This window comes from Lagopus muta, chromosome 4 (assembly GCF_023343835.1).
Source record: "Lagopus muta isolate bLagMut1 chromosome 4, bLagMut1 primary, whole genome shotgun sequence".
Classification (NCBI taxonomy): Eukaryota; Metazoa; Chordata; class Aves; order Galliformes; family Phasianidae; genus Lagopus; species Lagopus muta.
The window spans coordinates 20619416-20643909 of NC_064436.1; the positions used below are offsets into that span (position 1 = coordinate 20619416).

At 39.4% G+C, this 24494-nt stretch overlaps 3 protein-coding genes across 7 annotated transcripts in view; 2 read left to right on the forward strand and 1 right to left on the reverse strand.

Moving 5' to 3' along the window:
- LOC125692046 (claudin-22-like) overlaps window positions 1-16331 on the forward strand; it is an 85469-nt gene extending 69138 nt beyond the window's left edge. For both annotated transcript variants that reach the window (XM_048942118.1, XM_048942119.1), the window contains exon 2: window positions 15371-16331. In XM_048942118.1, coding sequence (XP_048798075.1) covers window positions 15671-16324 — 654 coding nt within the window. In that variant the 5' untranslated portion in view covers window positions 15371-15670 and the 3' untranslated portion in view covers window positions 16325-16331. The remainder of the gene's footprint in view (window positions 1-15370) is intronic.
- Window positions 16332-17524: 1193 nt separating this feature from the next.
- Window positions 17525-19303, forward strand: LOC125692045 (claudin-22-like). The gene has a single exon (XM_048942117.1). The coding sequence runs from the start codon at window positions 17532-17534 to the stop codon at window positions 18186-18188; it is 657 nt and encodes a 218-aa protein (XP_048798074.1). The 5' UTR covers window positions 17525-17531; the 3' UTR covers window positions 18189-19303.
- A 114-nt stretch (window positions 19304-19417) lies between these two features.
- The window catches only part of WWC2 (WW and C2 domain containing 2), an 87225-nt gene continuing 82148 nt past the window's right edge, over window positions 19418-24494 (reverse strand). For 3 of the 4 annotated variants that reach the window (XM_048942090.1, XM_048942091.1, XM_048942092.1), the window contains 2 exons: window positions 22585-22712; window positions 19418-21277 (listed from right to left, as the gene is read on the reverse strand). In XM_048942090.1, the coding sequence (XP_048798047.1) occupies window positions 21211-21277; window positions 22585-22712 (195 nt within the window). In that variant the 3' untranslated portion in view covers window positions 19418-21210. Of the gene's footprint in view, window positions 21278-22584; window positions 22724-24494 lie in introns of all 4 variants that reach the window. The other variant, XR_007376423.1, reaches the window with a different exon arrangement.

The following is a 24494-nucleotide window of genomic DNA, read 5'->3' on the forward strand; positions in this document are numbered from 1 at the left end:
TGTTTGTAACTGTGTAATAAGGATGTTTAGCTGTAAGTCTCTTGGAGGGTGAGGAACTCAAGCTGCATTTAATTGAAAACATAATCTTTGAAAAAGCAGTCAGATCAGGTCATAACACAAGGTAAGTTGTAACAGAAGAGAATTAAGTGTAATGTTAATCAATAGTTTGTGCAACTTTCTCTGAGGTATGCAACCGGTGGGTTTGGTTCAGGAATATACATAAATGGTCTGGAAATATCACCCTGAATGTCCCACGTTTAAGTGGAGAGGAAACATGTCCACCGGGAAACTGACTGGAACTGTTGTTCATCACTTTATGCAAAACTCTGATCAAGAAGAAATAAACTTTTGCTTTTTGCTTGTTTAAAAATTGTATTCATATTAAAGGATATTAGTATACATAGCAGAAAACATTGTTTATATGAATAACTTCTTATGCGATTTGTTTGAAAGAACAAAGCCTTATTTAAGTAGAGGTAACTCTGGCAAGCCAGTACTAGTTTATGTTACAGTAAATTATTCCAGCCTTCTAGAAATCGAGTATTTGAAGACAATTGCAGTTTAAGCACAAACAAACAACAGCCCTGAATTGTACAGATAAAGTTTAAAAGTGCCACCAGAACCCTATCCAATATGCACATTTTTATTATTGAGCTGCTAATGTAATCTTATGACTGTCAGGTCTGACTTTTATGAATGTAAATAATATAGCAAGGGAAATCAGAATTTGCTGTACTTGCCGTGTGCAAGTCCATGCCTCAGGTTGAAGACTTGTTAGAGTCAGAGAGTTTTTACATTTGAATACCATAAAGGAAGAGCTTCATTACAGTTTTCCGAAATTGAGGAAGAGAAATAGAACTAGAGGCTTAGGGGAGCAGGTTTAGTTCTGCTTCATTTCCATTTAGTTCTTCAGGCTTATGTTTCCCATTTCTTCTGGCTTCCCAGTTACACCTGACATCAGAGCGTAAGGAAGGCTTACATAATTCTCAGATCTTGCTCCTAAGTAATCTCTTAGAGATTATGGGTTTTCTGAAATGGATTTTTTTCAAAATCCTGTTAAAGTAATAAAATTAAGGATGCTATTCTTCACCTGAAGGCATATCAGCCTAGTGGTGTTTGCCTTCAGATTAGGAATATAAAGCAGCAGGAGATGGCTTAAAACAAGATGTTGTTTCCTTGCAAATGTTACCACTGTTATGACCTGCTAAGTTCTGCCTTGGTTTGATATTGACTTTGAGTGCCTCAGTGATCCCCGAGCCAAGAAGAAATGTGGCAATCTGTTATTTTTGAATCAATTCCTGCCAAGGAGCATCTTGGGCAATTTGGAGTGTATTCTGTGGGTACTAATAGGATCATTGGTAACAATAATAGGTATTGTGGTGTGGGGCAGGATTAGCAAGAGGTGGAAGTATTACTTCCGGGGAAGGAATGAAACACAAGGTAGTTGACTTTCTACCTCTGGTTGTATCGTTGCCGCTGTAGTAACTGCTCCTCAAGCTGTGTTTTTTGGTTTGTTAGTTTGTTTTTGTTTTTTTTAATCTTCTACCTGATTGTTTTATTTAGAGAAAGTGGTGATGAATGACTGAGTCACAGCTGAAGTTGGTAAAAGGTATCACTCCGTTCAGAATTGCTGATTTTTGTTAGGAAATAACATTTAAAATGGGTAATGCAATTAAAAATACATATTTTTTAATTCAAAGATGGGAGATAGGTAGTCCTGACTGTGATTATAGATCTGAGATTTATAGACCACTTGTTATTCACTCTCTAGGATGCTAATGGGATCCCAGAGCTATGTATTATTGGAATTTATGGGCAAATGGCGATGTAGCAACATGCTGAGTTGTTGGAAATTTCCATATTTGCTGTGTTTGATGGAAGACTCTTTGTGGAAATGTTTCCTAATTTGCTTTGGCTTCCTTACTGCCAGCAGATGCCTTGTGAGGTTATCTAAAATAATTTATACTTCTCGCTAGGAAATACAGAATGATAGGATGAGTTGTAGCCGTGGAAGCATAAGAAATTAGTGTTTCCAGCCTTTTGTATCTGAAACTAAATAAAGGCAGCTTGAGGGGAAATGAGGAGTCCATTAAGCTGCGTCCATCATAAGTTGTGAAAATCTACTCCTGTTGTTCCACATATTCTTTCTAACACTTTGGAGCACTGAGCAATGCGTCTTTCTCTGAAGAAAAGGTAAATCCTGTTCTTGGGGTGAAGTTCTTCTGGATTTGTGCACAGAGTTTTGGTTGAATAAAAGGCGTTGGAGTATCTAACTGATCTGACAGTACTTTTCAGGGTTGATAGGGAAAGATCTAAGAAACAAAACACATACCATCAATCTTACTTCTTTCCTTTTTATGTTTGCTTCACCTGGAATTCTGAGAAAAATCTGGCATCAGTAGGTGATCAAAAAGCTACAGCACTGCATGTCTGTTTGTTAAAACACTGGAGCTGCTATGTAATTTTCATCTACTCACCCTTGCAGGATGGAAGGTTATAATGGGGTCCAATTTAGATCCAAGAGTCCATGCTGATTTACACCCCAGGTAACTTAATTTGGTAGAGCTAAATAGTGAATTGTCTGCTTCCTAGATTACAAATACCTGCTATCCTTGTGTTTGTTTTTTATTCATTACTGGGTTGTACTCATGGCACGTTTGTACTCTTTCCTGATTTATAATGGATCTCTTTATTGAATTATTGAGCAAAACTTTTAAATAAAACATCAAAGAATTCCCTTCTGCTATCAATTCTCCTACAGTCATAAGATGCATCAGCCCTTAGGACCACTTTCCTCATCAGAATACTAACGCTGCTAGACTTATTCCTAAATGCACTGTGCACAAAAATATTCACACAGTATAGCCTTTTTTTTTCTTGTGCCTTGTAAATATGCAAAAATAGATTGCTTTTTAAAGAAATATCTATTTATGTCTCTGAGGTGGCCAGTAAGAACTAACAGTTTTTTTCTGCTTTCAATACTATTTTACAGGTAAGGGAAAACAAAGTACTTACAGAAAATATATGTAAATTGGTTCTTAAAAGTAAGTCCATAATAATAGTTTAGAAAAAGAGTTGAAACTGACTTCCAGCCCTCCTCTTCCTTGTTCAGCATGTTACTTGTTCTTCTGGGTACTGCTTTGCTTCGAGCAGAGAGCTGCAGTAAATCCAGACTATATGTGGAACTATGAGCTGTAATCGTTTGTTAGCAATGCAGTTTGTGTGGCAATCAAAATTTGAGTTCAGGTCTTCTTGTGGCCACTTGTGTGAGCCCTGCTTGTTAATGCTTTATTGGAGTTGGACTGCTTGATTCAGTGGTGTTGTACAATAACTTTATGCTACCTTTGAGGCACGTCACTTCCATAGAGCTGGTAGGTCTGGTTTGTTCCTGGAGGGGATCAGTGTTTAGTCTGCAAGTTAGAGAAAAAAGCAAAACAAAACAGAGAGAAACTACAACACTGTTCAGTTTTCCCAAAACCTCAGTAAATAGTTTGTTCTATAAGTATTATATTTTAAGGATGGGTGAGATGAGGCTTCTGGGGGCAACATTCAATTTTTGAAAGTAAAGCGTAAGCTCTGATTCACAAAAAATGAGGCTTTAAACAGCTTGGCACCATTTCTTTATTTTGTATTTTTAATGAAACACTGAAAGGAATACATTATTGATGTATGTTTATATTTAAATGTTTATTCTGTGTGGACACTATTCAATAGATATTTCTGATATCTGGATATTTTTTAAAGGCTAGAAATGGATAGCTAAGATACCTGAACTAGAAAACCCTTCTGTTGTATCTTGTACTCCGTTATGTTGTACTCCATCTAAGGGGAATAGGCTGTACAAAGAAAATAGCTTACTTTGGTACTGATTTCAATAAAAGAGGTAAAGGAACAAAGCTAACATTGCTTCACTGGCAAGAGTTTTCTGTAGCCTTAGCCCAAGGTCAGTTTTGTTTTTCTGTAGCTGAGCAAGATTTTGGTCAGTGCTTGGGCAAAAGTGATGAAAGAACAGCCAGTGTAGGGCTCTGAATGCAAGGACATCTCCCAGAGGCTCAGGAAGCCTCTGACCTGTGCTTGGGTGGATGAGGGAAATACGCTGAGGAAAAAGCGCTATCGTCCTGTTATTCTACAGGACTCCAGCTTTTATTACCAGAAACTGACAGAAATAATATACGGGCTGAGCAGCACTTAGGTGCATGCCAACAATACTGATATGATCTGTTCTTGCTCTTGTGCATTTGCCATGATCTGTGTGAGTTTTCATGTTGTTTGAGACCATGTGTATGCTTTCAGCTGGAGTTCTTTGAGCTCTCCTAAAAGACTGATTCCACCCCAATTTAGAAACAAAGCAAAGCAAGGTAGTCATAGGTGGCTCAATATTTAAATATAAAGTTGCCTTTTGAGTCCTACGACAGTTCTCCTCCTTGACAGCTTCTCATATCAAATGCTAACGATGGAGTCTCTTTGCTTTATGATCTGAAGCATTTTCCCTTTTGACTTCAGGGCCCCACCATTGTCTTTATTACTTATATGTACCTATATGTCAGATCTTTGTGTATGCACATGCATATGCACACACACGAGGGCTGCTTCAGAAGCAATGCCTCCAACTTTATGTTGGCCCACAATGTCAGAGGCAGATGTTGGTAGTATGGCAGTAGAGGTTGAACCTATCCATTGGTATTCCATTACATGTTGTTGCCGTGTGACAGATGGCAGCAGAGGGGCACTGATAAAATGGTGTCTGACATGGAAGTGCACATAAACCAAAATGATGTCATTTAATTCCTCCATGTGGAAAAAACAGCACCTGTTGATGTTCCTTGACACTTGCTGAATGTTTCTGGAAACCAAACAGTGTGTGTGAGCACAGTGAGGTGGCGGGTGGTGCATTTCAGCAGTGGTGACAGTGAGTCACCTCCACTGGTGCAGATTGCTCTGAGTGTGGCATGCAGGCTCCTGTTCTTTGCTGGCAAAAATGCGCAGCTGATGGTGGTGGCTGTGCTGAAAAGTTGTGTTTTGTAGCTGAGAATTTGGTCTCTCAAATAGTGTTATTGCGCTCTTAGTAGCTGTTGTAGCTTCAATGGAAATAAAAAAGAAGTATTACTTTTGGACCAACCTATGTATATTACATTTCAAATATATTCTTATTCTTTAGTCTGCAGCATTAGTCTCAAAGAAAGCTTCTTGTTCCAGTTTCCCCAGCTAACTCTAAATCTTTCTTGCCTTTACTGCTCAAACGCTAGCAGGCATCTCTCAGGCAGCTTTCAGCTTTCTGTCTACTACTGTTTCTTCCCTGAGCTGTTGGAAACTCCCAAATTATACATCTGTAGCTCATGTTTCATTTGCAAGTATCATTCATTTTTGCCCTTAATTTGTGTTCCAGCTGGCAGTGGGGATTGTGGCAGCCCCAGACAGTACTGCAGCGCTTGACACTGTAGATCCTTCTACTGAAACTTAAGCGTTTTCCGTCACACTCCAAGGTCTTTTTATCCGTTTTTGGTTGTTTAGGTTGCTTACTGGGCTCCAACACTATATTTTAACTCCTGCTGTTCTCTGATCCAAAAGCCAAATCACAGAAGATAAAGGAGACAGGATTTTTGTGGGTTGTTATTTTTTTTTTTCTCCCATGTGTTCCTAAACTTTTCCATGCTCAACTGGTCTAGTACAAATAATGTAACTCCACAGTTAGCAGTGGATGCTGTTGTTTTGGAAGTTCAGTGAGGTAGTATAGCCTCACTGAGGAAGTACAGCCTCCCTTTGCTGGTGGAAGCTGTTTTCTTCTACTTCAGTTGCAGCTGATCTCCTCAGACCCATGGGGTCACTGGCTTTGCAATTTGGGTTCCCCCAGATCTGAACTGTGCTTTGCTGTACAAGACTGAGAAGCCAGATTTGTTACATTTTGTGGAATGTGCTCTGACGACAAGAAAGCTGAATGTTCAGAGTGGCGGCTGTCTTCTAAGCCCTTGAAATTATCTAAGAGCTGCAACTTTGATGTAATTAAGAGGGAGAAAATGCCACAGCATTATTTTCTGATAGTTGCTATGCTTCCATGGACACGGTATAGGAACTGCACTTCACATCCATGACAAGATGTTCCCTTCCTATATCCTTTCCCTTTCCTTTTCTTAAGTCATGCCACTTCCAGCTTTTCACAATTTGGTAGTGGTTTGATGTTTGGCTCCTAGCAGAAATCTGATGAAGGCTGCTTCTGTCTTGCATTTGTGGGGATGCAAAGAAATCCAGCAGGGAGCTCAGCAATCAAACATCTCTGAAAGCAAACCACATGAAGAGGTCAGAGACGAAGGCTTCTCATGTCTAGCAGGGAGTAGAGGAAGAGGAACTCTTGCCAGCCTCCAGTTTCTTCCAAACCTGTGCTGGGAGATGAGAAAGGTCCCTGTCCTCTTGGTGCTGTCAGAAGAGTGAATGTGTGTGGATAGGTACTGCAAGGAGCATGAACATCATACCAGAATAAAAAATTGTACCAAATAATAGAATGAAATTTCATAATGATGTCAACAACAACAAAAGTCTGTTTCTGTCTGGGGACTGTGGCAGCAGGAATGACATGTGCGAGACAGTGCCGTTAGCCATTAGAAGCTATTGCTTAAGAAAGGACAGCAAAAGTGGAGAACAAGAATGATGGTCTTTACAAGATGTGATCTGTATTCCACTGCTTCATTAGAATAAGTTACTTAAGATCTCTGTGGTGTTTTTGTGGTGTTTTTTGTTTGTTTGTTTGTTTTTTTCTGCCAGTGGAGGCTTTTTAAACAAAAAACTAAAGAAGTGTTTATTGGTCCAGGTTTCTTTACTTGGTCTTGTAAGGAAAAGATGGATAAAAATAGCTTTTAATAGTTCTTTCAATTTATGTTAAAACTTTATGTAACTTTATCCTGTCTCTGTGGGGTAACTCTCCAGGTTAAACCAACTTCTATGTCCTGCTCTCAGTGGTGTACATGTGAGTTGTGGTTCCTGTAATCAGACATGGATCAGACAGAAAAGTTCACTTGCACTCCTTGAGGGATGTAATGTCCCATTTTTCTCTCTAGCACAACAGCAGCAAGTTCTGTGATCATTGTCTTGCAGAGAAGGAATAATAAGGTAAAGAGAAAGCATGAGAATATGATGGAACATAAAGGGTTTTCAATGAATACAGATGCATTGCTCCCAACAACTGAACCTATACTTCATAAGAATCATCATGCATTTGGTGCCAGGAGCACTTTCCAAATCTCCTGCCATCTGTGCACCTGGCAGAAACTACAGGAAATTCATTCATACATCCACTTGGGAGCATATCCTTCCTTTAAAAACCAAACCAAACAAAAAAGCCCCACCACAACACTTCCCTAAAAGCACACAATTCTGAGATATATTGTACAGTGAACGATACTAGACTTCAAGCAGAATGCTGTTGAGAGGATTATACTTTTCCATTTTATTTCTTGGGCTGGAGGAGTTGTTCTCTCAAAATGGCAAAATGCAGTTACCAACATATCAATCTGCTAACAAGATGGTGCTGTATGCAATATTTTCATCTTCAAGAGAGATTTCAACACAAATTTGTTTCTTGTCCTAAAGTGTATGGTCAACAGAAAAATGACTGTGACAGCCATAACGGGAATGATGTGAAAGAAGAGAAGTTTTCTTTCCCATGTTAATTCCTCTTACAGAACAGTAGCTGGCAGTGTGCACACTGTGTAGAACTCTGAAGTGGGCAGGTGGGCTCACCACAAGAGATTGCCACTCTTTATCTGTTTTGAGGTGATTGTGTATTTAGTAAGCTGGGAGTCTTCAGCACAGGGAAGGCCTCTGTGTAAGGGTGCTTAAAAGATACGTACAAGAACGAATCATTTTGAGGTAATGGTTTACAAACGCTTGTGCACTTTTTGTCCTAACATAAGAACTGGAAACTAGCAAATAAAATGATCTAGCAGCATGTTTACAATTCAAAGGGGGGGGGGAAATGATACAAGTTGTAACTTACCCTGTTGAATTTCTGTTGTGAGATGCTTTGGATGCAGTAAACATGTTGTCAGCCAAATTCACAGGGAAACGTAACAATGTAGAGTTGAAGCCCAGGTTGTCTTTACGTATCAATCTATCCTTACCAGTTTCTTGTATTCTTTTCCTTCCGGTTACCTCTACTGGGCTACACAGACCTTTGGCTTGGCCTAGTGTCCTAAAGCCATTCTTGTATTAGTGAATGGAGCTTTAGTATTCTAAGCTCAGTAATGTGACTGACTGTATTGTCTTTATACGTTTCTTTAATTTACGCAGTTGCTAACCTTTGTCTGTGTGTGATTTTGTACAAAATATTACAAAGACATGAGTATATTACAGAACAACTGCTTTTGTGTGGTACACAGCAAGAGATACTATTAAAGAAAAAAGTGGGTACTTCTGTGTGACTGGCCAAAGAATTCAAAGCAGATGTCTACTCAAGGGAACACAAGTTTTCTTTATGTTGGGAAATACCGATCGTAATCATCTTCACAATTGCTTTTTCACAGTCAGAACCTAAGCCTCTTCAATGTCTTTAATTTCTGGTAGAGTGTTCTCTGTTTAAATGTTTGAATCTGTGGTACAGGGGTAGATTTCACCTCTCTGCAAGTGACGTTTAGAAAGCGTGTGATAATTTTACAGGACGTGTAGTGATCATCGGTTGGTTGAAATGAAAATAATTATGGCATAGGCGTAGTATTAGAAGTCTTCAGCAGTTCTCTCTCTGGGTTGCTATGGAACACAGTCAGGCATTATCTGAATCTGCTGAGGCAGAATTAATCAGAACTCCTGCAGTCTCACCTGTCTCAGCTATACTGTGTTTTGCAATATATCATCTGTTATATATTTTAGTGGATTCTCTCCATCATCTCCATCATCCTTTTCACTTCTGCAGGCAGTGTTTGGCATCTTTGTATGTTGTTGAGTAGCAGCAGTTGGTGGGAAGCCAGGGACAAGCGAAGGGAGAAAATCGATCTTGCTCCTTCCTCTCTGCACTCATCTCTTCTTCAGTGAGATCATCCTGCCTTGTAGCCATTGAAGTGCCTCTTTGACTCCTTTTTCTCTTTTCTCACTGTCCTCCTAAAAGAACAAGAATAGACAGGGACTTTGTTTTTGGTTTTCTTTTTTTTTTTTTTTTTTTTTTTAAATAGAGTATGGAAGGTGAGAGGGAGCAGAGGGAAGGGACAGGGATGAAGATATCAAGAGATACCAGTAAGAGGTGGATAGCTAAGTTTTCAGTAATACTTATAAACATCAGTGGTTTAGTTTGTTAATGGCAGGATGTCATGAACTCTTTAAACTGTCAACTTATTAAGGTTTCATTTGCAGGAGAGGAAAAACTTGTTTTTGTAGCAAAATGCTCTGCAGCATTAGAGAGAGTAGTTGCTTGCTATGAGAGGCATTCCCTTTTTGCATCTTCTAGCTCCCTGCACCTTTAAAAAAAAAAAAACAGTTTAACTCATGACAATCTGATGAAAAATAACCATATTTCAAACTACCACAGTAAATTTGTTCAGATTCTTCTCTCCCATCCCCCCAGATCTCAGTTATGGCAGATGAGAAAAATGCCACAGGTGCCCCTCAGTTCCTTCACTTGTCAGACATTCTCATGGCTCATTTCACACCCAGGCTAGCCTGATTTAAAAAGCATGTTCAGTCTTCTAATTTATGGTTAACAAGTCCATATTATCTTTGCAATCCCTGCTGCCATGCAATAACAATTTCCAGTGCAGGTTCTACTGAGAGCTACAAATAATTTTTTGAAAGTTTACTGATAATAAGAAACAGTTCTTGAGGAATGAGAGAAAGCTTATTATAAAAATGTTTGCAGGTGTTAGATGAAGAGCATAGTTGAAATACATGTATGTAGCAGCCTACTAAACTGGAGTCTCATAGTAAGAGATGGATAATGATAAAGAAGCCTTATATATTTTACAGCTCAGAAATTAATTTCTTAGACTTCCATCATTCAAGGAAATCACATTCAAATCACTGTTCAAGTGACATGAATTTTCATACTTGCAGTAATCTCCTGTATTGACAGTACATCAAAAATAGTTCCCTGAAGAATAAGGCTAATTTTCTAACTCAGTCAGCCCTCACTTTGAAGTCTGAATTGGGATGGTGATGGAAAAGTTTCTGCAAAGGTTGAAGTACAGAGCCTTAAAGCATTCTTTATTCTTCCAGTATAATGATGGCAAATCTAACCTCTCTCATTTCAACCCTTTGAATAAGTTCCTCTAGCAGAGAAAGGCAGTTTCACCTTGCTGTGCTTAACTCTTTCAGTTCCTTTCTCTTCTAGATCTTGTCCAACTGCCATTAATCCTGCATGATTTCTTATTTCAAGATTTTGATTAATCTCACAAAAGTGAAACTCTTAACAGTGCTTTGCATATCTAATAGGCTCATGTTAAAAGTACTTAATTCATTACATGCAATGTTTGAAGAGGGAAGAAATGCGGAGCTGGGCTGCCCATGCAGTACTGAAAATCTGGGAATATACCTTCAGGAGGAGTGAGGTCCTCTTCAGAAAGGCCTGCAATGGCTGTCCCTTTTCTCCAGGGTAGAAGGTTCTGTCGCTCCTTCCTGGCTTTTCCAAAGATGCTGAGGTGGCAGGTTTTTGCTGAGTCCTCACCTTCCATTGCTGCCCTCAGCCCAGTCTTGTGCTCTGTGTGCCAACCCTGTGCAGCAATGGTATAAAACCATCTGTGCTCCAGCAGCATCTTAGCAATTGCTTAGGGGCACACTTCAGATGTAAGATTGCAAGAAATAATGTAACCTCATAAATCAATGCTTAATATTGAGTTAGATGTTTTATGAAATGACACTGCTAGTCACCTGTGAGTATAAAATTTAGCTTCTCTTCCTCTTCCAAAATGGAAACTATCCCCTCTCTGCTTTGGTTATTTCACTGCTTGTCTGATGGCTTTTAAGTGCTCAAAATTAAGTGCTGCTGCTGTGGATTACATTCAGGTTCAGATGGGTGTGAGCAACCAATGCTGTTCGTGCGCTGGATTTTCTGTTTCAGGGTGTGTCTGACTTGGTGGTGTGATTTCAGTGATGGAGACAATTTGGAAGGTTTTTTAATTTTTTTTATTATTATTACTTTTAAAGGAGAATAATAACAATTTGGTAATTAATAAAATCCAGGTCCATCTGTTTCGCTAGCAGGCCATCATACAGCCACTATCACACTGTTACTAAGCCAATGACTGTCAGTATTTTGAGGCAAGTAGGTAATTATTCAGTTTTCTCTTTCTACTGGGATGCTCTCTGAAACACTCTGAAATTTGAAGATCCATCAACATGAATAAGTATTTATGGCCCTGGTGCCAAATTTCACTTAAATGTAGGCTAGAGTAAGTCCACATGCTAGATGTTTATTTCATGACAGGGCACACTGGAAATGTGAAACTGAAAGACGTTCCACTGCCACAGATAAATAGGAAGTAGTCAGGGTAAGAAGTAGGTAAGAAGATTCTAATTCCCACAGCATCCTGTTCAAGTAATAAAGTGGAAGACACAAGACTGCCAAACAGAATAAACTAACTCATTTGTATGAAGATGCTGAAGACACTACCTTGTGTCTTCTGGCACTAGCTGCTTTTTTGCTGGCTTATATAAGATTTAGTTAAACAAAAATTAACGCACCTGTTATTGTTTCTATCTTTTGCATATGAATTTACAGGGTGGAAATCCAAAGATAAGAGACAGGCATAAATGATTTGTGAAAATACTCGATTTTTAAATATGTCTCAGAAAATATTTAGGGAACCTGATTTCCTTTTTTTCAATCTTCAGAATTAGCAAAAATGATGATAGTGTCTGCAGAACACGAGTGGAGACACCTATCCTTCAGAGATGAGCACGATTTTGAGCTGCTGGAGGAGAATAAACAAACCTTCAGTATGAACATGCTTATGTCTTACATAGGAACTGAAAGTGTAGGAAAGAGTCATTGTCTTACAGTAGTACACAGGCAGCTTTTGTGGGATTAAATTTCTAATCAATCTGCTCCTGAAGTGCTGCACCTGATGTTTCTTTCCACTTATGCTGAACGTAAAATATTTGGTTAACTGTGTGGGCTGCAGAGCTCTGTGAAGTCAATAACTTCCTAATGCTCTTTTCAAGCATTAAGGTATTAGGGTATCTTTTTCTGGCCATGAGGTTCCCAGAAGAGTTAGGGTAGTTCTGAAGCTTTTTAAAGAAAATATATTTGCAATATGATTCGGAATCCTTGTCTTCAGCCTGAAAATGTGAAATGGAAGGAAAATAATGTAATGCACTCACCTGCATAAAATGATATGCATGCTGATTACCCCCATTCTGCTTTAGATTAGTGAACATTTAGTTTAGGCTACGCTTGGAACTGGTTAGAAGAATGGTTTAATCTCTGGCACTTAAAACTGTTACAGAAATTATAGGGATCCAGTTGTGTCCTGTGCTGTGTGTTCATGGGCACTGGCTGTAAGGAGACTTAGGAAAGCTTAATGTCTGACAGAACTGACTGCTGAAAGAGTCAAATGGCAACAGCAGCACATCTAAAGTGCCCAGTCTGGGTGTCTATGGCAAGTGTCTGGCTGTGGGGGGTGTGATGCTACAGAGAGTCTGCTGGTTCCTGCATGAGGCAGGCGCTGTTGAGGGGACCAGAAATCTGTTCTCTGCAGATCAGATTTCCACACAGAGATCATTTCAGCCACGTAAGAATTGTAGGGTGACATCCCTGAATGTCGCTTACATCAGGCTTTTTGTGAAATCCATAGAAAAAAAAGGATGCTCAAAAAACAAATCAAATTCGTCTTCCCTTTCTGAAAGCACCCTGTTCACTAGTAGCTGTACCTATTTGTACTTTCCATCTGGGCGAGGTTGTGTCGGTCACACAGGGTCCTGCTACAGCTGCTGACAAGGGGAGCAGGGGTAGGAGGAGGGGCAGGCCTGTCCGGGAACAGCCCTCCCATGCTCGCCCCTTGGCACCAGCTGCGGGTGCCCAGTGGGTGGTCCTGCCCTGCTGGCTGGCAGCAGTGGCCATCTCCACTGTGTTGAATGAGCCACTGCAGCTATCAGTGTTCTGGGCTACGTGGGACTGTCATTCCTACATCATAGTGCGCAGAGTTTATGTTTCAAATTACCCTGAATTGTAGGGCAGACACTGAAGGGAGTTCTGCACTCAGTGACAGAGACGGTCGTTCAGCTGGTGCTGAGCAGAGCTGGGGTGCAGATCAACGTGGTGCTTGTGGTGTGGCTGCTGTGCATTCCCCAGTTTTAACCTCTAGGATTTGCAGTAGCTCTGGGATGTTACCTTCTGCACAGGCACAAGTTGACCAAAACAAAATCCTTCAGAGAATGAGACATTTTCTACATGTAAGAGAAATAAATAAGTAACGGTAGAGAGGAAAAGTGGAAAAGAAGATAGGAGAATTTACATAATCTTGGTTCAGCTACAAGTTCTGTTTGCTTATGGGCTTACTGAGCAAGTTTCAAGTTGAGGCATTTCAGCCCTTGTTACTACCCTGGCAACAAAGCAAGTCTTACCTATCTTTTTTTACAAAGGGATTCTTTTATAATCTTGCACAGAGTAGTATAAGGAAGCTTTTGCTTGCTCTAAGTTGCTGTGTGGTTAACAGTAAATTGCAGAGCTGAATTGGCAGATCTTACTGGTGCTGCAGTCTCAGTACTTCTGACTGTGAAAATGTGAAGGCTGGCATACTGCTGCTGCTGGTCAACATTAGCAGAATGAATGGACTTCATGTGCCTGATCTTGTGCTTTTACACTGTATTGACAGTTGGAATTAACAGCAGGGAAGAAAATGTTAAAGGTTCATAGGCAAGGGAAGCGTGACTGGCTGCCAGTAATTGGCAGTAACCGTGATTTAAAAGTCAAATAAGCATGTAGCTCCTGAATGAGCAGAAGCACTCCTGAAGAGCAGTTGTTTATCTGAAAAATTATTCAAATGGCATTATGGAGTTACTCATTGAATGTCATGATGGTTTCCAGAAACTAGTTTTCTTGCTCTGAACACAAACTGGGGGAGAGAAACCACATTGCCAAATCTAAAAGTGCAATCTGGAGTCTGAATGAATGCGATGTTTTGGGGTTTTTTTATTCCTTATGCCTGGTGGGTGGCCAAAAGTAGAGCCTCGCTTGCATCAATTTGTTCCCCATGTTGTCAGTAATGTCCTCAGTGATTCCTACTCTCGCGCATGGCAATTTTTTTACCAGGTATAAGTCATATGGCTGGGCTGGTACTCAAGCTAAGGGGAAATATATTGTCTGTCTTTGTGTTGGCTCCTCACAGCTTGTGGCAGTAAAATTGCAAAGGTTAGAAATTGACACAGAATAATGCAAAAATGAGGAAGAGGAGACTTTCTTCACGGTTAAGTTTCTTACTGATACCTTTCAGGATTTTGGAAACCTTCAAAAGCGGTGTTAAGCTCTTCTATCACCATACCTTATTTTGAACAACTACAAATTAAAATACACAAATTTCTCTGATTTGGTACATTGTCACATCCAGCAACTGAAGGCAAGACCAGATAGAACCCTTGGGTTGTACACACATACATGCGTTTACACTGCTCAGCTTTCTCCCATACAGGCTGTGCTGTGACATGTGCAGGGGGAATAGCAGGCAGATCTAATCACTGCTGACCCAGTAGACAAGCACAAGAATAGCTATCATGACCGCAGGAAAAAGCAGGGTTTGCTAGCAGGATAATGGCATAGCGATATCTTGCTTTGATCAGAAAAGCACCAGACATCCCCTGGCCCTTGGAGCACTGAGTGCCAAAAGACAGACACGGAGTGTACACTCTGTGCCATCTGGGACATGGGTTCTAGGAAAGGGGACACTGGGCTGGTGTAAGCTGCTACTGTGGTATTGCTGAAGTCCTGAGGCAGGTACAGCTTACACCATCTGGTGATCTGCCTGAGTTCATTATGGTAGAGGGATGTCTAGGATTTCATTCTCTATGGTGCTTTGACCATACCCGTCTCCTTTTCCCCTTAAGAGTCAGTCAAAACAAAGCCCATTTTAACAGAGATGAATGTAGAAAATGTGAAACATAAGGATCTTTTACAGAGTGTCTTTTACAGTGCTGGGACTTAAAACAGAGCAGTGGAAGATAAGCCGTTATGTATGTTGAGGAAGCCTAAGAATAAAGATTATAGGCAAACAGTCTACCTTTCTTTACAAGGCCTTGATTTACATCCCTGAAATCTCAAATTTAGCTATTACAATGAAGTCCTGTTGCGCGCAGAGCTGACTTTTTATCACCACTTAAAATCTAATTAATCCGTATCGAAGCACAAAGATTTCTGTTGTATTTTAGGGTGAGGGGTCATAGAGCCTTCTTTGTTCATCCTCAGGCTTGTAATCATCAGGCATTGGGATATAATTTTACCAAGCAAATTGGAAGGTAACAGATCAAATCCTTATCGGAAAGACTAACTCATGGTTTAGTGAAGTTCTTCGTCCTTTATGTGAAACATTATCTTCATGAAGAACAAAAAAGTGCTTGAGAGCTTACAAAGGGTTAATAGCAAGGGCTTATATTTGGGGCCGCAGAGAACTAAAATCATCATAGCTTCCACCACCACTCGAGACAGCAGTTGTTAGAGAACCGCTGGGGCGACCTTCTTCCACAAGCTTTTAGGACTACTCTTACAATGGCCTTGGTTTATCGACCAGTGGTGCAATTAAGTGGCATATTATTATCTCTGTTGGGATGGGTCCTATCCTGTCTCACTACCTATTTACCTCAGTGGAAAAATCTTAACTTGGAACTGAATGAACTGGAGATCTGGACCATGGGACTCTGGCAAGCTTGTGTTGTCCAAGAAGAAGGGGGAATGCAATGCAAGGACTTTGATTCTTTCTTAGCTTTGCCTCTAGAACTCAGGATTTCTAGGATTTTGATGTTTTTTTCCAATGGACTGGGGCTTTTGGGCCTCTTGTTCTCAGGATTTGGGTTGGACTGTTTGAAAATTGGTGGAAGACAAGAGGATCACAAGAAACGACTGTTGCTGTTTGGAGGAATGCTGTTCTGGATGTCGGGGATTACAGCTATTGCCCCGGTTTCTTGGGTTGCCCACTCCACAGTCCAGGAATTTTGGGATGAGAATATACCGGATATTGTTCCCAGGTGGGATTTGGGGGAAGCATTATTTGTTGGCTGGCTTGCTGGATTTTGTCTTATACTAGGAGGCTCCCTACTAAACTGTACAATCTGCTCAACTGAACTCCATCCATCTTCGGTCCATTATGCAGTAACAGAACAGCAAGATCAGTGTCAACACTTGGAAACTGAAACTAGGCCTTAAAACCAAAGGCTTTAAGTATACAGAAAGACTGCCCTATCTTTTCCAAACTCTAGTGCAAGCCAGCAGCTTGTTCCAGTAGCAATTCAAAGGACTCTTTGTTTCTTAGCTGGTTTCCTAAACTTCTGTTTTCTCCGTAACTGGTATCTGAAACTGGTGTATTTTCTCATCTGCAGAACTATTTAAAATGTTGCACAGGAGAATTTTATTTTTTCACAGACTATGTAGAAAAGGTGTTTTTGTTTTCTCAACTGCACGGTAAAATTCTGAAAATGAATATGCATGTACCATGGCATTTTGGCTTTCAACCAAAATAAGCTTCCTTTTCGTATGAAATCAACTAACTGAGCCTCAAAGCTTGATTCCCTGTCGCAATTTTCCACTTGTCTAATGTAGTGACATAGGAACTTTTTTCCACATCCTTAATGCTCTGCATGCATGCATTGCCTCAGTTTGTTTTTTGTGGACAAGCAAATTGTGCTAAGCAAACTGCAGATTTCTGAAATGCTACCACGATTTGCAGATGTCTTTTTGTGCATGGGATATTATGATGCGGTGCTTTGTACCCAAGAAGTTGTGTTTGCGATCTCAACCTAGCACATAAAACTGCTCATGCAAGTCATTCTGGGCATTTTGGCATCTGCAAACTCGCACCAAAAATAGGCTCAGAGACAAAAAACACTTATCCTCTTGTTCTGATGCAGGTACTGAGATTTTATGCATTCTATCAAAGGCTTCTTGGGCTCCATTCACCTACAGCAAAACATGTTTAATACAGAACCTTTAGGTAGATGATATTTAACTGGCCATAGTGAGGACAGCCTATTTAAGTAGGAATGTATCGATGTCATATTGAAGTACTCTGTATTTGTGGTTCTTATTTTAATAAGAAACTAAGAGATGCCAAAATTTGCAGAAATGTTTCAGTGCTCTAGCAGGTAGATGAAAAGCAAAGTATATAACTAAAAGCCAAATAATTAACCAACTCATACAAATGAAAGGTGAACCCACCTGTGGTCACACCCTTCAATTAGTGGTTTACCACACTATTTCCTTATCCCCTAAATGCTGCCCATGGAACCAGGGAACATAAAGCTGGAGGGGGAGGAGTATTTCATATGTTATAAAGCTTTAACATTTGCCAGCGTTCAGTATGTGCAGAATACTCTTTTCAAAAGCCATCAGTTTAGTGCTACTTTGACTGCTAAAAATGGACTTGGTCCACAGACACAGGCTACAGTTATTTGGATTGCTGCTGTCTGTAATAGGATGGATTTTAACTGGTACCTGTAACTATTTACCAGACTGGAAAAACCTCGGCTTAGACTTAAATGAACTGGAGTTTTGGACTATGGGACTCTGGCAAACTTGTGTAGTCCAAGACATAGGAGGAACACAGTGTAAAGACTTTGATTCGTTCCTAGCTTTACCCATAGAATTCAGGATTTCCAGGATTTTAGTATGTACATCAAACGGACTGGGACTTCTGAGCCTTGTCATCTCTAGCCTTGGTTTGGACTGCCTAAAGATGGAGGATACAGAGCAGAAGCTAAAGAAACAGCTGTTACTACTTGGAGGAATACTCATGTGGATAGCTGGAGTTCTGGTCTTAGTTCCTGTTTCCTGGGTTGCCTGTACGATAATCCAGGAATTTTGGGATGAAGTGATCCCAGAGATTGTGCCCAGATGGGAAATAGGGGATGCACTCTTCACTGGTTGGTTTGGTGGCTTTTTTATAATTCTAGGAGGCTCTCTACTCCTCTTGACAATCTTCTTATCATCTGACCATCAGTTACCAGAACAGTATACAATGGCAGATATGCAAGACAACCGTCAACAGGTGGAGACTGGAAACAGAAGACTTTAACAAGGGTACATGCTAGCTTTTTGGTTTTCTTACTCTTGCATTACAGTAAGAAAATGAACAGACTGGCTACTGTTTACAAGACTGGGGGGAGGGATTATTACAGTACAGTTCCTTTCATTTCTACTTACTTTCAATTTTAATTAGATTGTCATAGCTCATCAATATAAGTCACCATTGTTTTTCTCCAAAATCCGATCAGTTGCAGTGTTCTTTGTGGTGTTTTTATGCTTATTTGCTTGACTGTGTTGGTGTTGTTTTTTCATGTTAAATGAGTAAAAAATTGTGATGGATGCACGGAGACCTAACACTTTTAAACAGCAGAAGCCTTGAAGTTCTGAAGGGGTTTGCAGTGCCAGTTCAACATAACCTTAAATTAAATTCCATGGACCTTTATTCATTTGCACTAGTCTAAACTAACTGTTTCTCAGTGTCACGCAGCGTTCTTCATCGCGTGTGCGTGACTGAATATATCCCAGCACCACCACACACGCTCTCTGGAAAGCGAGCATTTCTGAACAGTAACAAGATGCTGTCTGCTGGAAAGCACTCATTGCTACTGCAGCTTTTCTTTAATGAATGCAAAGAATTAACTTCAAGCGTACGCATCATTTTCTTTATAACTTATCCTAAGACTTGTCAGTGATTGATGTGAACTTTCTATAAATCACAAACAGTTTACACTGACAAATCTATATGCACTTTGTAGCAACAGATGGCTGCTACAAAGACGTAGAACAGCAATAACAATTGAATAAAACACTGGTCTGGAAACGAACTTTGTTAAAAAAATGTATTTTCCAATCACTGAAACACATGGAAAGTGCAGAGACAAGTTAATCTACGTGATGTATTTGCATACTTTTACAGACAAAATTAGAACAGAACCACATTCAGCATATAACCTGATTAAATATTTAGTTCAGTCCTGAGCATTTGATATTTAATACAGCATAAACATAGCAATATTTTAAAAAAATCTTATTTGATTTGCCTTCTATTACAGTTTTTTTCTAACCTTTGCTCATTTGGTTAAATATTCTTGTACCAGTAATGTTTAATTTTGATATCTGCAACCGCAGTGATAGCGGTACCTGGAAACAGAACTAATTGCATTTGTTACACTCTGCTGTGCAGAGTAAATTCTACTTTGAGTAATATCTATAATTGTAAACTGACAGGATTATTTGTATGTGTTAGCTTATTCTATTCAGTGTTTTGAGGTCGAATAATTTAAATTTATTAAAAAAAAAAAAAAAAGCAGAATTGTTAAAAGCTGCCTCAAAATATATTTAACTTTACCAATTTGGAAAACGAGACACATTTTGCAATGAGTTTTGTGAGCTAAGGCCAACAAACCTTAAATTTTGACCTTACTCCATGCTTACAAATATATGATAATACTTCTTTGAAAATTATTCAACACGTGAGGAAAAACAGCTAATCTGGCAAGAATTCAGACAGCTCTAAATACTTTTCACAATAGCATCACATGTGAAATATTTTTATGGCCAGAACTGAACTATATTAAACACAACATAAATAAGACTGTAAATAAATAAAAGAAAAATCACAGAGTACATGTCTAAACATCATTCTACAAACATATAATCAAATTGAGAAGTTGAAACTGTCAACCTTCATTTCACCTCTACATTAAATAATTCCAGATTTTTTTTTTTTAATTGACCTTTCAAATATGTTATCTCAAACCCAACCAAGAAAAAACAAGTGAGGCATTCATAAATGATGTTTAACCAGCATCTTGCCCCAGATAGCACATCTGGCTATATGTTTAAGTGAACTGATGTATTTGTGCATAAGAAAGCCCTTGGGGAAGGCTTACACAGATCTTACACAGATCTCTCATCACAGAATTGTCACTGCGAATTTCAGACAGCTGCTACCATAACGTTAGTTATATTCACTTCCATTTTCTCACCAATTATAACTCTTTCGAGACATTAAGGCCATGCATACATGGATAACGTGATTGTATTGAAATACATGGTGCCTTCTAGTCAGGATCTTTACTTTCCAGACAGAGTTTACTTCAACAAGCTTCTGATATCCAAGTTACTGGGGACAAACTTTTCTTTTTCTCCTGGTACAAATGCTTTCATAAAATCCTCTTCATAACTGTAAACCTAATGAACACTTTCATATTCTCCTAGCTGGCAATAAGGCAGCCTCTAGGACAGAAGACTAATACAGAGAAACTCATTCTAAGTGTACAGTAGATATAACTATTCTGATTTCAGTGTTGGTATTACCAATTTGATTCAGCTTCCAGTTCAGAAAGCAGCTGCCCTTTCACTAGTCTCACAGGAAGTTTTTAGGGTTGCTTGTCTGCCTTGTCTTTCCCCACTCTCCCACAGATGCAAGAAACCTTTTAGTGCAGGTTAAAGTACTGTACATTCACAGAACTGAATTTTGTCTCTCCCTACACAGTATTACAGAACAAGAACAGAAGAAATTTTTTTTCAGAAACAAAAACTCCAATATGGGTGATGAATCTAATTAGCAGCTGTTGTGAGGCAGCCTTGATGTTTTGGAAAGAAACTTACACTTGTAGTTAACTTCAAACTACAAAAGTCACACTCTTATACAAAAATATTGCATGGCAAAACAGCCATCTTCACAGTCTGCTCACATGAAAATAGTGAAAAGATAAACAATCTTCTGTTGAACGTAATATTTCTCAATACAGTGCGGTTCAACAGGATACACGCTCAGTACTGCCTTTGTTCCTTTGTTCCATCTTTACAAAATAAAAACACATGCAATACATACAAACTGTACAAAATCAGCATCAGTATACCAAAATTGATCTACTTTGGTTTTCCTTTTTTTTTTGTCATTTTTTTAGACGTACAACAATTCTATGTGCTGTATTTTACAAATAAACGTATCAATATTGAATGTAAAATAGAAGAGCTGTAAAAGCAGGTCATTAGAAATACAAAGTTCATCTGAAAAAAAAAAAATTGGGCAATGGGAAAAACATTTGAATGAATATGCACGATTATACATCATCAGCTGGAAGGGCTGGTATACTGATCTTTGCTCTTGTGAAATATGCTATCTTCTCCCTGAAATTACCAAACAAAACAAGTTAGTGTTTCACCATTTATGGCATGACTCATGTCATCTACTGTAGAGTTGCTAATGTTACAGCATGGTCTTTTAAAACATAGGTTTGGAAAATACACTGAATTTATTTACAACTGTGGTTGCAAGGGCATTCTGATATCAATTCCTTCTTAAGCGCATTCATATAAAAAGCAGCTCCAAAAGCCAATGTTTTGGTAATAACTACAGTGACACAACTGAAATATTGCTCTAACGGCTGCATTTTCTGTCACGATATTCCGGGGGAGACACAAACAAAACATTTGATCCTGAATTTGGAAACAGAAAAAGAGAACTTAAAAATTAGGTCTGGGCAAGAAGCAGAATTACCATCCCATTCTGCAGTTGCTTCCACTGTGCTGTTACCATTTGTCTCCTATGAACTGAGACATTACTGAAGCATAACAAGTTCATATGTGCCTCTCTGCCAGAAGCGGACGATAAATACTGGGGGCTTACAAATCAAAACTTAGAAGAGACATTCTTCTTAAGAGCTTCAAAATGCCTTTGTGTGTGATTTGTCTTTGAGGCCACATCGTTATACCAAGCCCGACTAACAGGTTGAGTACAATTTGGCCAAAGGAGATGCCTATTTGTCCAACAGACTAAACCATGTTTTTCCCTGGCTGAGCTTCAATTCTGTTTGAAAACAGTAGCACAGAGTAAAAATCAACTTCATAAACTGGATTCCCTCGCTAATGCTGTGGTGATCAGATGATAGATGAGGACAGAGTTTTACTACATCCTTCCTTCAGGGGAAGGGTTAGTATCTTTTCTGATGATGCCTGGTGCCTGAAACAAATGTCCTCTAAAAGAAAAGTAGAACAGTATGCATCTGCTCTGGAAACTGATTAATCAATACTTTTGCCTGGCTCATTTATTTGGGAGATCTGCATTTCCCTCCTCCTTTTGGTCACAGGAACAGCAGAAGGTAAATGAAGCAATCCATGTGGTATTCTCACTTTTCATAAGCCAGTGTGCACCTCTGAAACCTGAAAGCCCGCTGTTGACCTGTGGGTCATCAGAGCCTTGACAGCAGGCACGCACAAGCAGCCCACAGTGGCCTGAAGCTCTTCACCCTGCTTCCTCACCATCACCACTGCTCAGAGATACACTGCTGCCTTTGGCATGTGAGCAAATTACCCAGTCCTGTGAAATGCGTGATGTTTCTTGAAACTCAAACGTGTGCATGTTTGATTATGTTTAGAAAAATTCATGTTACTTAACTACACTAAAAAGAACATAAAAAAGCCTTCACAGGCCCTACCTGAATGACTGCACCTGTAGTGGCACTTTCTGACTCTGCTCCCGTAGCCGGCATACATCCTTCGAAGCTTTCCTCATCAGTTTCTCAGCACTTAAGCCTCGCTTCTGCTCTTCTTTTGACTGCTCAGCCTGTAAAATAACTGTAAAATAACTATATTTTGCTAGTAATGAGCAACTGCTTATTTCACAGAAACGACAACTTCTTGTGTCAAGCAAATGTCTACACAAGAGAGAATTGGTATCACAAGCCTAAGCAGTGGGCACTAAATAAGATAACAAAGCGTTTTCTGAGAAATAAAAAATAAATGGAACAAACCATGCCAATCACAGGAGGCTACTGTGCACTGACAGTACCTAAACGAATACAAACAAAATGTCTTTTTAATACTGGGAGACAGTAATTCCCCCATAAAATAGTTTACTTTCCTAAAGCAAGCTCTTCAGAAAGTTGTTTAAAAAGTTGCCTATACCTAATCTGAAATGACAAATAATAACAAAAAAAAAGACATCTCAGAATACACATTCAAGTTTTGATAACATTCCTTTCAAAATTAGCATTTGTGAACTCTTGCACTTTTAATTGTGATAAAACCATATTAACCTATTTCTTCAATGTATGGAAAAAATCCCTGCCAGGATGCTCTAGTCTGAAAGAAAATGAAGGACTGAAGATGCATCCTTTCCAACTGTTTTCACCCAACTGCAACTCTAATGTTAGTACGCACTTCAGCTTAGAGATGTTCTGTAAGTTTATGCAAGAAAATATTTTAAATGCTACAGTGCTTACTGTACATTGAACTGGGGGGGAAACAAAGCAATAAAATAATTGTTTGTCTCTGAAATGCATTTTTCACATCAGCGTCTTCTACTATAAAAATGCTTTGAAGACACGGAGGTATAACCCAAAATCAAGTTAAGCTGATGCTAAATCCACTGAAATAAAACTTCCAACACCATACAACCAAGGATGAATGGGAAATAGTTACTTATCTTCCTTTATTATGTTAATAAGGGATTAAAAATTATAAAAACAAACTGGTAGGAATGTAGATGCAAGATAATAGCCTTATGAATACAAAAGATACATCTTAGCATCTTCCGTAAAATCAGATTAGGAATAGCCTTTCTCTTATCCTATGAATCCCTTACTAAACACTAAGAGCTGAAGGCAACAGGAACTTTGGAATAAACAGGTGAAATATGAGAGCTCCCAAGAGGTGCTTTGGCTCCATGGACACCGATTTCCATCTCAGAGGTCCTTGCTGACTTGTTTCTCCCTTGATCTGGCGATAGCCATCAGTGTTTTCTCACTCTTAATGGTAGTGAAGTGGTAGTCCTAGCAGAGAGGTTCATTTAAGCTGCTTAAAATACATAGATTTTGCATGTGGATAACAACTCTTTTGCACTGCAGCAGTATCAAAGCCAAGGTAGGAACACAGTCTGGTACAAGAGATCACGGATCTTTCTTGACATGAATGCCCACAAGCGAGTTACAGTGTCTCCACACCTCAGTACTGCTGCCTCTATTACAGTCTTCTTTAGCGAGTACTGCCACATCACCAGCACCATCAGGGCTGTATCATCCACAGCATGGTGGCAAATTGCTATTGAGCGCTACTTTTTTCTTCTTGTTTTGCTTTCTAAATGTTCCAAGGGTATCTGAACACCCAATAATTTGAAGAGCAGCTCCTTTTCAGTGGACAGTCATCTGGGTGTCTTAGACAAAGTGGCTGGTGTTGAGATGCAGACAAGTTTCTTAACACATGCATTATCACTCTCATTTTGAGTGGGATGCAAGGCTGGCTGATGGCACCTTGTGTGTGCACACTCACCTTCACTCCTAGGCTATAGGGACAGTCACACAGAGGTTATTTACTGCATCTTCAGTTTTGTCAGCTGTCAAAACTTAAC

What these genes read in the sequence shown, in the direction of transcription:
- LOC125692045 (XM_048942117.1), top strand. Translation starts at nt 17,532, where the DNA reads ATGGACTTGGTCCACAGACACAGGCTACAGTTATTTGGATTGCTGCTG.